The sequence below is a fragment of the Neophocaena asiaeorientalis genome, unplaced genomic scaffold (genome assembly GCF_003031525.2).
Source record: "Neophocaena asiaeorientalis asiaeorientalis breed wild unplaced genomic scaffold, Neophocaena_asiaeorientalis_V1.1 scaffold134, whole genome shotgun sequence".
In the NCBI taxonomy this organism is placed as follows: Eukaryota; Metazoa; Chordata; class Mammalia; order Artiodactyla; family Phocoenidae; genus Neophocaena; species Neophocaena asiaeorientalis.
The window spans coordinates 24,377,263-24,388,046 of NW_020185339.1; the positions used below are offsets into that span (position 1 = coordinate 24,377,263).

At 53.4% G+C, this 10,784-nt stretch overlaps 2 protein-coding genes across 5 annotated transcripts; one reads left to right on the forward strand and one right to left on the reverse strand.

Moving 5' to 3' along the window:
- Positions 1 to 318: 318 nt before the first annotated feature.
- On the forward strand, positions 319 to 6,140 carry MMP19 (matrix metallopeptidase 19). Of its 2 annotated transcripts, XM_024736676.1 has the most exons (9): positions 319 to 559; positions 852 to 937; positions 1,832 to 1,962; positions 2,244 to 2,459; positions 2,924 to 3,169; positions 3,753 to 3,878; positions 4,585 to 4,749; positions 4,911 to 5,038; positions 5,219 to 6,140. In XM_024736676.1, the coding sequence occupies exons 1-9, from the start codon at positions 470 to 472 to the stop codon at positions 5,651 to 5,653; spliced, it is 1,623 nt and encodes a 540-aa protein (XP_024592444.1). In that variant the 5' UTR covers positions 319 to 469; the 3' UTR covers positions 5,654 to 6,140. The 2 variants fall into 2 exon arrangements, with proteins under 2 accessions (XP_024592444.1, XP_024592445.1); XM_024736677.1 differs by lacking the exon at positions 319 to 559 and having other exon boundaries at positions 855 to 937; positions 1,356 to 1,962.
- A 176-nt stretch (positions 6,141 to 6,316) lies between these two features.
- On the reverse strand, positions 6,317 to 10,784 carry LOC112394123 (transmembrane protein 198-like). 3 transcript variants are annotated; one of them, XM_024736679.1, is made up of 5 exons: positions 10,603 to 10,784; positions 9,332 to 9,591; positions 8,152 to 8,733; positions 7,549 to 7,706; positions 6,317 to 7,426 (listed from the first exon to the last, which is right to left on the reverse strand). In XM_024736679.1, exons 2-5 carry the CDS (start codon positions 9,504 to 9,506, stop codon positions 7,289 to 7,291), a joined length of 1,053 nt encoding a protein of 350 aa, XP_024592447.1. In that variant the 5' UTR covers positions 9,507 to 9,591; positions 10,603 to 10,784; the 3' UTR covers positions 6,317 to 7,288. The 3 variants fall into 3 exon arrangements, with proteins under 3 accessions (XP_024592447.1, XP_024592446.1, XP_024592449.1); XM_024736678.1 differs by having other exon boundaries at positions 7,549 to 7,709; positions 10,603 to 10,778; XM_024736681.1 differs by lacking the exon at positions 9,332 to 9,591 and having other exon boundaries at positions 7,549 to 7,709; positions 10,603 to 10,778.

Genomic DNA, 10,784 nt, shown 5'->3' on the forward strand with positions numbered 1-10,784 from the left:
AAGAGTAGCCCCCACTCACCACAACTAGAGAAAGCCCATGTGCAGCAACGAAGACCCAACGCAGCCATAAATAAATAAATAAAATTTAAAAAAAGGTCAGAATAATTCCTCCCTCATAGGAGGATAGTGAGAATTAAATGATATGAATCACCTAACACAAAGTACAATATGGAAAGTCTTTCGGTCTCCAGCAGAGGACCCTGGGGGATAGGGTTGGAGGCTCTTCTTGACTTCCACTCTCTGGCAGGCTAGAGGTTAATGGTGAATTGCAACACATCTCTGGCTGAGTCACCTCCTACTGACGCTTCCCCCAATTGCCCTCCTCTGAAGTTTTATGAAGAGGACCAGAGACTAGAGAGTGAAAAGAACTGAAGGGAAGAGACCCCCACCTAGCCCTGCTCCCCCAGGCTCCCAGAAATCTCAGGGCACAGGGCACAGACAGCCTCTGGAGCTCTTGCCTGGTGGGACCATGAACTGGCAGCGGCTGTGGCTGCGCTTCCTACTCCCCATGACAGTCTCGTGCTGGGCCCTGGGGCCTGGAGAGAAGGAGGCAGCAGTGGTGAGTGCCCTGGGAAGGTCAGACCCAGGCTGGGGGAGGGATGGAGGAACTGCTCCATGGTCCCATCCAAGCCTCCCTTCTGACCTACAACTGCCTTCCTTTCCCTTCCTTCCTCTATTCCATGATCCACCGCTACCCATCTCCACTCCTTCTCCTTTTTCCTCCCCTAACGTGCCTCTCCTTTAGTCCTTCCACGTCTGTCCCCTCCTGTCCTTATGGGCTGTTAGGTCACTTAGAGCTTCACCCAGAGACTAACCTCCTTTTATTCTGCTGACCCCTACCCTCATCATAGGATTACTTGTTGCAATACGGGTACCTACAGAAGCCTCTAGAAGGACCTGATGACTTCAGGCCAGAAGATATCATAGAAGCTCTGAGGTGAGAGGTCATAAGGTGCATGGCTTCAGGGTCAAGGTCACAAGGTCTCCTTTCTCTCTTCTAAACCCTTTCAGTCCCCAGGCCCACCTCTGCTTAACCCAGGTCCACGTTGGGGATCTAGGGAATGGGTGGTGGGGCCTGGGGTGAGATGGGGATTCAAAGATGAGGGCACAGTCATTGGATCTTCCTAGGCCCTAAGCACTTCTTTGGAGGCTCCATGCCATGTTATATCCAAAATACTATTATTTGGTCACATTCCACATGAAGTATAATTTATATGTAAAACTGTGAGTTGAGTTGGAGCTGAGTTGTTGACATGATGTTGCCTTTCGTAGACATTTAATATGGGATTTATTTATTTCTATTTTGAAGTTTTCATATTTTGGATCTAATGGGTCATTTTTCTTTCTGCTCTCAGATGTGTTCCCAGGCCCTTGAAAAGTCACAGTACCTGCGGTGCCTGATGGATGAAATTGCCCCAGAGCAGGCTGGGCTGGGAGGGACGGGTCCAGCCAGGAGGGGAGAAAGCAAAGGGAGGACAGGTCCTCAGGTGGGAGCAGCGGTGGGAGAGTTTCCAGAGCAGGAGGCGGGACACTTACCTAGATCAGAAGGAGGTTAGAAATTGCAGTAGAGGAAGAAGGCGACGCCAGATGGCACTTTACCCAAATAAGAGCATGAACACAGGAGGTGAAGCTGGAGTATTGCCTTTACGCAGAACAGAAGAGGAAGTCCCAATTATGAGCACTGGATCCTGGAGTGATCCCATCAGCTTCAGAGCTTTTGGGCCATTCTCAGCCACCACCTTGGGCAGCGGGGGGCCAAAGAGCTATCCCCAGTTCTCAGTCATTCCAGATGCCCCTTCCCTGCTGGACCCATCCCTCTCCCTCTTTCTAGAGCTTTTCAGGAAGCCTCTGAGCTGCCAGTCTCAGGTCAGCTAGATGACGCCACGAGGGCCCGTATGAAGCGGCCCCGTTGTGGTCTGGAGGATCCCTTCAACCAGAAGACCTTTAAATACCTGCTGCTGGGTGAGGGCTGAGCCTGGGAAAGGGAGGGAGAGGAGGGGTTGGCATGGCTGTGGAGCACAGGTGGCACTGGGACAGCCTGGACAAGCTCAGTGTTGAATGGATGGTCACCTGGTCTGTTCACAGCAAATCAGCGTGAATGGCGCTGAACAATTAACCGATCATCACTTGCCTGGAGGGGTTGTTTCACAGCTTTGCTAAGTGAGTGCCCAGACTCAGGGGAACTCTTCGGAGCTGGCAAAAGTATCTGTGCTTCTAACCTATTTTCTGGTCCAATTAACCAGGCCGCTGGAGAAAGAAGCACCTGACCTTCCGCATCTTGAACCTGCCCTCCACCCTCCCATCCTACACAGCCCGGGCAGCCCTGCTTCAAGCCTTCCAGTACTGGAGCAATGTGGCTCTCTTGACCTTCCGGGAGGTGAAGGCTGGCTGGGCTGATATCCGCCTCTCCTTCCATGGCCGCCAAAGCCCATACTGCTCCAGTACCTTTGATGGGCCTGGTAGGCACCAGCTCTCAACTCTCACTTCACAGACCTCTGTCCCCTTGAGTCAGTGACTCTGGAACCTTAATGTCAGGCCACCCCCATGCTCAACTGCACCCTACACTCTCTAACCACCTTCTAATATTCCCTTGGGGAGCAGCATGTCACCTCCCTGGGGCCTTACCAAGCCTCTTCTTTGAAGCTTATGCCTTCTTTGTTGGTTTAAGTTCCTCTGCTCAAGGCATACCTCAGAGAGCACAGGGCCAGAGATGACAGAGTGGCTGGGAGGTAAAGGGACAGAGTGATGGGCATCCCTGAGAGAACAGAGTGATGACAGCGGAATCTGAACGGAGTGAGAGGTATCCAAGAGACAGTGAATATACATGGGGGAATTTTAAGGGAATGGAGTAATTGGAGTTTATAACAGGCAGGGGATGCTCCACCCTAGGAGACTCTGACCTCCTTCCTTTGCCTTTGTCCAGGGCAGGTCCTGGCCCATGCCGACATCCCAGAGCTGGGCAGTGTGCACTTTGATGAAGATGAGCTCTGGACTGAGGAGACCTACCGGGGGGTGAACCTGCGCATCATTGCAGCCCACGAACTGGGCCATGCCCTGGGGCTTGGGCACTCCCGATACACCCAGGCCCTCATGGCCCCTGTCTATGCTGGCTACCGGCCCCACTTCAAGCTGCACCCAGATGATGTGGCTGGGATCCAGGCTCTCTATGGTCAGTCCTTTCCCCTAGGGATCATGAAGGTCAGTCTGACCAGTATCTCTTCAGGCATGAAGACACAGGTCTAATCTTCATGGAGGGAAATGGCTTGGCTTCTTTCTCTTCCTCCTGCCCAGTTACTTGGCCTTCTTCGTTTTCAGGAGCTGTTTTTCTTTCCTTTTTTTTTTGGCCTTGCCGCATGGCTTGTGGGATCTCAGTTCCCCAACCAGGGATTGAACCCAGGCCACGAGGCCGCTGCAGTGGAAGCCTGGAATCCTAACCACTAGGCCACTAGGGAACTCCCAAGAGCTGTTTTTCTGACACTTCCAGGTCTAATCTTTCTGCCAGAGCTCTCTCCCCTCATACCTGTTCTAGGGGATGAAGAATGAACATTCCAGCAAACCCCTTTCTCCCTTTCTAGTGCCTCTCAAAACTAAAAACATGTCTCCTGCTGATATCAATATGATCTTTCCTCCCACCAAGGAAAGCTCTCTAGGTTTCCCTTTTCCTCTCTATGGGACCTCTGAGCTGAACTTACAGTAGAAGAGTGGGGAGGCCAGTGCCTTCTCTCCCTGAGCAGGATTATGTTACCTTGCAGGCAAGAAAAGCCCAGAGACAGAGGATGAGGAAGAAGAGATGGAGCTCCCCACTGTACCCCAAGTGCCCACAGAACCCAGTCCCATGCCAGACCCCTGCAGTGGTGAACTGGACGCCATGATGCTGGGTAAGACCCTTCTCCTCTAGGCTGTAGGCAGGCAGTGGGGTGGCCTGCTGACCTTGAGATGGGAGTGACATTGGACCTTGGCGTGAGCAATGGCAGTTTACCACCAGACAGGGGTTGGTGGCCATGGAAGGAGGCATGTGGTATGGGGAGGGAGGATTCAGAACCAAATTAAAGGTGGGCCAGGCTGGAATTTACCTCTGCTGCCACCCTATGAGGGCCACTAAAAACATCTGGAAATACAGCAGCATGGAGAAAACAGTCTTAACTGGAATGTCTATTAGAGAGGGTGTTATACCCACATGGAAGTACAACTTGGAAGCCACCTGGGGTAGGAGGGGAGGTCCCCAAGGGGGAGCAGCTACCTGCAGGGCTTTTGTTTTGTTTTGTTGGGCCAGGGCTGATTTGCTGTGAACAATAAAGGAGAGGCTGAACACTGGGTCCTCCTTCTCTGCCCTTAATCTTCTCTCTGAATTAAAGTTGAATGAATTTTTGAGAAATCAGCCTGTGAGAGGACAGCAAATGATTAGTCTACCTGAGATACCCACAAGTCTTTATTTGACCTCTGTCTTTTTTTTTTTTTTTTTGCGTTACACGGGCCTCTCACTGCTGTGGCCACCCTGCATTGGCAGGCGGACTCTCAACCACTGCGCCACCAGGGAAGCCCGACCCCTGTCTTTTTGACTTGTTGACATGCTTATGCTCTCAGGGCCCCGAGGGAAGACCTACGCTTTCAAGGGAAACTACGTGTGGACCGTGACAGATTCAGGGCTGGGTCCCTTGTTCCAAGTGTCTGCCCTTTGGGAGGGGCTCCCAGGAAACCTGGATGCTGCTGTCTACTCTCCTCGGACGCAATGGATTCACTTCTTTAAGGGTGAGGGGACTAGTTTACAGTGTGTTACCTGAGGAGGGCCTATAATCAGAGAATCCATAAAAGGAGGGAGGGATGAGAAGTTTCTGAGACGGTGGAATGGAGGAACTGAAAGCTATCACCTGGCGACAGAGGTGTCTTGTTCTTTCCTTACATGCTCTCAGGAGACAAGGTGTGGCGCTACGTTAATTTCAAGATGTCTCCTGGCTTCCCTAAGAAGCTGAATAGGGTAGAACCCAACCTGGATGCTGCTCTCTATTGGCCTCTCAACAAAAAGGTGTTCCTCTTTAAGGTATAAAGTTCAAAGCAAGGGCAAATCCCTTCTTAGGAGGGACGGGCTACCTCACACGGAGACGCAGACTTGCTCTTGAAGGGAGTTCTTCTGCAGCTGCTGTGGGCTGAGGGTAGACCTCTGGGGGGTCCCTAAGCTCTCTTCTCATCCTCCTTTTCTCCCTGTCTGCCCCACACCTAGGGTTCTGGTTACTGGCAGTGGGACGAGCTGGCCCAAACTGATTTCAGCCGCTACCCCAAACCAACCAAGGGGTTGTTTACAGGAGTGCCAGACCAGCCCTCAGGTGCCATGAGTTGGCGGGATGGCCGCGTCTACTTCTTTAAGGGAAAACAGTACTGGCGCCTCAATCGGCAGCTTCGAGTAGAGAAAGGCTATCCCAGAGATATCGCCCACAACTGGATGCACTGTCGTCCCCAGACCCCAGACACCACCCCATCAGATGGGGACACCACTTCCTCAGCCACAGGAACAACCTTGGATACCACTTCCTTGGCCATAGATATCACTTTGAACACTGACCACTCAGCCAGAGATACGATCTTGGACATTACCCCCTCAGACACAGCCTCCACCACCCTTTTATTCCTTGGCAACGCCACCCTCCCAGAGATCTAAGACCTCAGTCAAACGTCTGCTGCAGCACAAGCATGAACCATGGACCTCAGGCCTCTAAACGTCCCAGCTCCAGCCACCACGCCCCTGTGTTCCTTCCCTCCTGGGCAGTGACTCTCTAACTCAGCCCCCAACTCCATCCATTTCTTCCCCATCTACTCTCTGGAGGACATTGGTAGAGGAAAGGCAGCCATTAGGCCTTTAGCTGACAGGAGGCCACAACTGGGAAAGCCTGGGTCCTGTTCTTCCTAGATAAAGTGCAAGAAAACAGCATAGCCGGTAAAATGAGCAACGGCTTTGTAATCCTTGAGAATCACATTTACTTGCTTATGACTTTGGGCAAGTTAATTAACCTTGTTAAGCCTTGGATTTCCCGTCTGCAAAATAAGGTTAATACCAATCCTGCAGGGTTGTTGCATTAAATGAAATACTATATGTGAAGTGCCTGGAGCATTCGTGCTTAATAAAGGTTAACTTCACGTTCATGAGAGAGCAGTGAACGACTCTTCCTCTGGCTGTGCGTGTGCAGCTCCTACGGTAGTCCAGTCTGATAAAGGTACCCTCATCAGATCTTTAAGGGACAGAGGACTTGTCAGTATGGCTAACCCTTTGTTCTGGGGTGCTAAGAAAGAAAAGAGCAGCAACAGTAGAGGCTGGACTCCCTGATTCAATGTTCAATGCCATTTTATTCACATGCTCCCGTGTTCTTCCTCCCTCCCATCATAACCCTGCTTCCCCGGGGCAGGGACATATCTTCCTTCATGCTGTCTGGGGAACCAGGGTACAGACTTTGGGCAGGAGAATCAGGGGTTGTGGAGAGTTAGAATGGGTTAGTGGCTGGGACAATGTTCTGGTTAAGGAGATTAGTGTCACCTATGATGAGAGGCAGAGAAGGCACTTGTCTTCCACGCAGCCCTGAAGACCAGGCTCCTTTGGGCAAAAGGGCAAGACTCTGGCATGTGGGCCAATGCTCTCTCCTTGGAGCAAGAAGCCAGCTTTGGGGGAAGGTGGGTGCTGAGCCAGGCACTGCCCTGTGGTCTTCCCCACATTAAGAAGAAGGGAAAGGGAAGCACCATGGAGGACAGTACCCCCGACTGAGGTAGGAGAAGGGGGCTTGAGCCTACGGGGTCCAGAGGGAATGGCTAACTAGGAACCCAACTGCCCCCTAATGAGGGACCTGGGGATTAGGGACCCTTGAGCTCCTCTGTTGCCCTTCTCCCCATCAAAAAGCTATCAAGTGCTTTAGGAGGCTTCCTGATTTTCTTTAGGTCCTACAAAAACAAAACCCCTTATTTTACCATTGTGAGGCAAACTGAGGCGGGTATGTAGAAGGCTATTTGGGTAATGGTCCTCCTTGGTTTGGTTTGGAGGGAATTAGGGAGTCAGTTACTTTAGAGACCAGGGCACCTCTATTATTGGACAGAGGTAGGTACTCATATTTCCATTCGTCTCCCTTCCCTACAAGATTCTTCTCTATCTATACCTAAAACATATCCCTACAGGGCTGCTCTGGGTTGGAGCACAGATTCCGTCCCCAAGAGGTGGGGAAGTTTGTGTTGGATCCTGTGGGCCCAGGCCCTGCCCACCTAGTGTTCCCAGGCCCTTGCTAGGGGTGAGGGCATCAGTGGAGGTTTAGGCTCAGGTCCGGGTGGAACCAGAAGGTGTGGTGAGGGGTACAGTGGAACCACAGTCAGAATCCAGGTCCAGGACAGTGTGGGGAGCTGTGGCCTGGGTGCCTGGTCCCAGCTGGCGCTCTCGAAGGCTCTGGAGATAGCTCTGGAGGGGCACAGGGCAGAGAGGGCAGAAGAAAGGGCCTGGGTCAGAGCCCCCCTCCACCCTGAGCATCCCCATGTGCCCTCTCTCCCATGCCCCTGAGCACCCCCTACCCCTCCACTCACTGGAGCCAGACTGTCAGCAGGGCTCCGGGCGCTGGGGTGGAGCGGGCGCCGGTAGCTGCCCTCACTGAGCCCCACCCCAGGGGAGGTCCGGTGCCACTTAGCCTCTTGCTGATGGATCCGAAGGAGCTGGAGATGCCTTCGCTGGTGGCTCAAGACCACTGCTTGGGAGGGGGCAATACAGACTCAGGGAGGCCTCTTTAGACTCTGAAACCCACCCCCAAATACACTCATACTCTAGAGAAACCCATTCAGTGTCCCTGTTACGTCTCTCTCAAATCTCATTACCCCTCCAGTTATTATAAAGAAAGTTTTCTTTGTAATCCTCCTACCCTTTCCTTCTGGACTTCCCTGACACCTTCCTTTTCTTCCATATCAGTCCCCAGTAACTCTTCCCTGCACCCCCCTCTCCTGACAATGACTCTTCTCATTCTTACCCAGAACTTTGGCTCCTCCAACTCTGTCTTCAAAGCCCTGCCCCATTCACCTTAGACACCTCTGCCTTTTGCCTCAAGTGGATTTTCCCCCTTCCCCTCCTCAAGTCTGGGAACCAGGGACAAGAGAAGGCACAGGTTGGCTGCTTTCTGTACCATGGCAGTAACTCACCATTGGTGTGGCCTCCACGTTCCTCATCCATGAGCTTCCACTGGGCCAGGGCCCCAAGGGCCCCCAGGGCTGGCCAGGTCCCCAGCAAGACCCAGCTATACCAGCAGAGAGGAGGCAAGGCTGGAAGTGCCTGCAAGCGCTGGCCCAGCCGACTGCCCAGTGCCAGCCCCTCCAGGAAGTAGTCAGCACAGGCCACCAGCACCGCAGCACCCAGCAGGGCTGTGCCCAGAACTGTGAATGGACGTGGCCACCGAAGTGTGAGCAGGGCTCCCAGCAGTGCCAGCCCCACCAGCCCCCCGGCCGGCACCCAGGCTGAAGGTGGTTGGTAGATGGGCTCAGTGCCCAGCAGGACCCCGGCGCCCAGGGTTAGGCCTAGCAGGAGACCAGTCAGGAAGAGACCGACACTGCGAACCAGCATGGTGACTAGGCCGCAGAGGAGTCCGATGCCTAGCGCAATGCCCGCGCTCACCTCCAGGCTCAGCTGTGTCTCTAGCACACGCTCCTTGTGGCACAGCAGGAAGATCACCAGGGCTCCTGATAGCAGGCCGGAGAGAAACATCACTGCCTTGAAGCAGCGGTAGCCTGGGAAGGGAGGCAGGAGGCACTGAGAGGCAGAAAGAGGTCTCCAGGGATGGCTCTGATGAATCAGGAGGGAGAGGAATGGCTGACCAGAGGAGCAGAAGGCAGGAGCAGCACACACAGGGACCTCAAGGCAAAGGGCAGAAAGGGATCATCCAGGGAGGGTAGAGACTTTTCAGGAACTGAGAGGGGTTGGGAGAGCAAATCAGCAGGTAAGACGGTAAGACGGATGCATTGAGGGGAATAAGTACAGAAACAAGGTTTCGTCCTTCCAGGGATGGTAGACGGGAAGAAATCGGCACAGGCTGGTTCAGATTATTGGGGAAGGGTGAAGAAGCCTTAAGCATAGAGGGTAATTTGGGAATGGAATCCTGAGGTAGGAGGCAAGGGGAGGACAAATGATAGTTGCCAAGGCTCAGAGCTGGAGGGTGTGGGCATGGGGGATGAAAAAGAGCTGGCAAGAGCAGATCAGCCACACTGAAGGTAGGCATCCCCCGACAGAGGAGGAGAGGTGGCTCAGGAGCAAAGGAGAAAGTTGGCATCATCCTTGAGGGTGACAGTCTTGGGCAGCTGCCCCCCAGAACCCTGGCCCTGCCCTCACCGAAGCAGCAGTAGATGATTCCAAAGCAGCAGCAAAGAGCACACACCAGGGCGGGTGCCAATTCAGGATTGTCCTGGGGTTCCAAGACACATCTTGGGTCTGGAGGCTCTGGGAGTTGTTGATTAAAGGGCCTGGGGTCAGAGGTCATGGCCAGGGGCAGCAAGGCTTCCTCCATGGCCGAAGAGAAGGTGGTCACAGAGAGGGAGGTCAGTGTCAGCTCCTCTCATCCATCCATGAATGTCTTGAGGGGGCTGGGAAACCTGCAAGGGGGTAGGGGGCAGGAACTCAGGTGCCCATGAATCTTGAGGACTCTGTACCTCTATTTCTTTTAAAGAAAGGCCAATTTCAGGACGGAGCTTAGCCCTGATGGGGTAACTGAAGAAACCTACAGGACCGGGTTAAGGGGAGCCAGCTGTCTCTTCATCACCCTCTGAAACAAGGACATTAAGTAGAACTTCAAATCTTATAAAGGTAATGAGTCTTTGTCCCCTGGCTTTTCAGGGTGGGGTGGGAGCAGTAGGAAGTCCTCGGTCTGTGGAGGGAGGGGCCCAGGGGTACTAGTGAGACTGGAGGCTAAAGACTCAGCAGCTTGTTCCAGCCGAAAAGAAAGCTTGCCCCATCTGCAGCTGGGACTCAAAATTATCACACTGGACTGCGAAGGATGGAGTTAATAGAGGGGGGAGGAGAAGGAAGGGGAGAGAATGAATCATGGTGGGGGTCTCCTGACAATTGCTCCAACCCAAGAGAAGGAAGAGGGGGAAAAATCAGACACCAAGAGTTTGAGATAAGAAATCAAGTAGAGACAGAAAGCCACACTTTATCAGGGTTTTGAAGCCTTGGCTTCAGGTGGAGGAGTTATTGGGGGAAGGGGCGTTAAGCCACAGTCGAACTCCCACGATCCCCCACGGACTAAGCAGGCACCTTGCCCACAGACAACATCTCACATCCTGGTAGTATTTTGCTCCTCCCCTCAGGACACTGGTGGGACTTTTCCTACCTCCCCCTTTCCCCTGGGGTGCCAGGGCTGCCAGTGGGATATGATCTCAGTTCCTGAAAGGAGAACACCAAGGAGGGGCTGGCAGTGGGGGCACTATGGGAGTGGGGTAGGGTGGGTGCAGGCACTTCCCTTCATCTGTCTTCTTTTGGACATCAAGGTCTTAACAAGCAGGAGAGTTGGCTTGGGCAATCCCTGGGGTTTCTCTCCCCAATCCGCTTGGAAGTCTGGGGACTCTAAACAAGGAGAGGTTTGGGAGGGGGTGTTAACTACTCACCACCCTGTCAGGGCTGAGGAGAGGAGGGGGTAGATGTGCTTCCCTAGACCCCCAGCTGCATCCCTGCCTGGAGTCCTAGGCGTTCAGGCGGCTGTCGGGCGTGGGTACCCGTAGGGCCACTCTGTTCGTTGCCCCCTAAACTCTTGCAAGTCGTAGCCCAAGCCCCGTGAGCTACAAGCAAC

Bases quoted from the DNA above. Each gene is read 5' to 3' on its own strand.
- MMP19 (XM_024736676.1), top strand. From the start codon at position 470: ATGAACTGGCAGCGGCTGTGGCTGCGCTTCCTACTCCCCATGACAGTC. The intron at 1,963-2,243 runs GTGAGGGCTGAG...CCAATTAACCAG, and splicing joins CTTTAAATACCTGCTGCTGG to GCCGCTGGAGAAAGAAGCAC. The intron at 5,039-5,218 runs GTATAAAGTTCA...CCCCACACCTAG, and splicing joins AAAAGGTGTTCCTCTTTAAG to GGTTCTGGTTACTGGCAGTG.
- LOC112394123 (XM_024736678.1), bottom strand. From the start codon at position 9,506: ATGGAGGAAGCCTTGCTGCCCCTGGCCATGACCTCTGACCCCAGGCCC. The intron at 8,734-9,331 runs GTGAGGGCAGGG...CTCCCTTCCCAG, and splicing joins AATCATCTACTGCTGCTTCG to GCTACCGCTGCTTCAAGGCA. The intron at 7,427-7,548 runs GTGAGTGGAGGG...GTGCCCCTCCAG, and splicing joins CTGCTGACAGTCTGGCTCCA to AGCTATCTCCAGAGCCTTCG.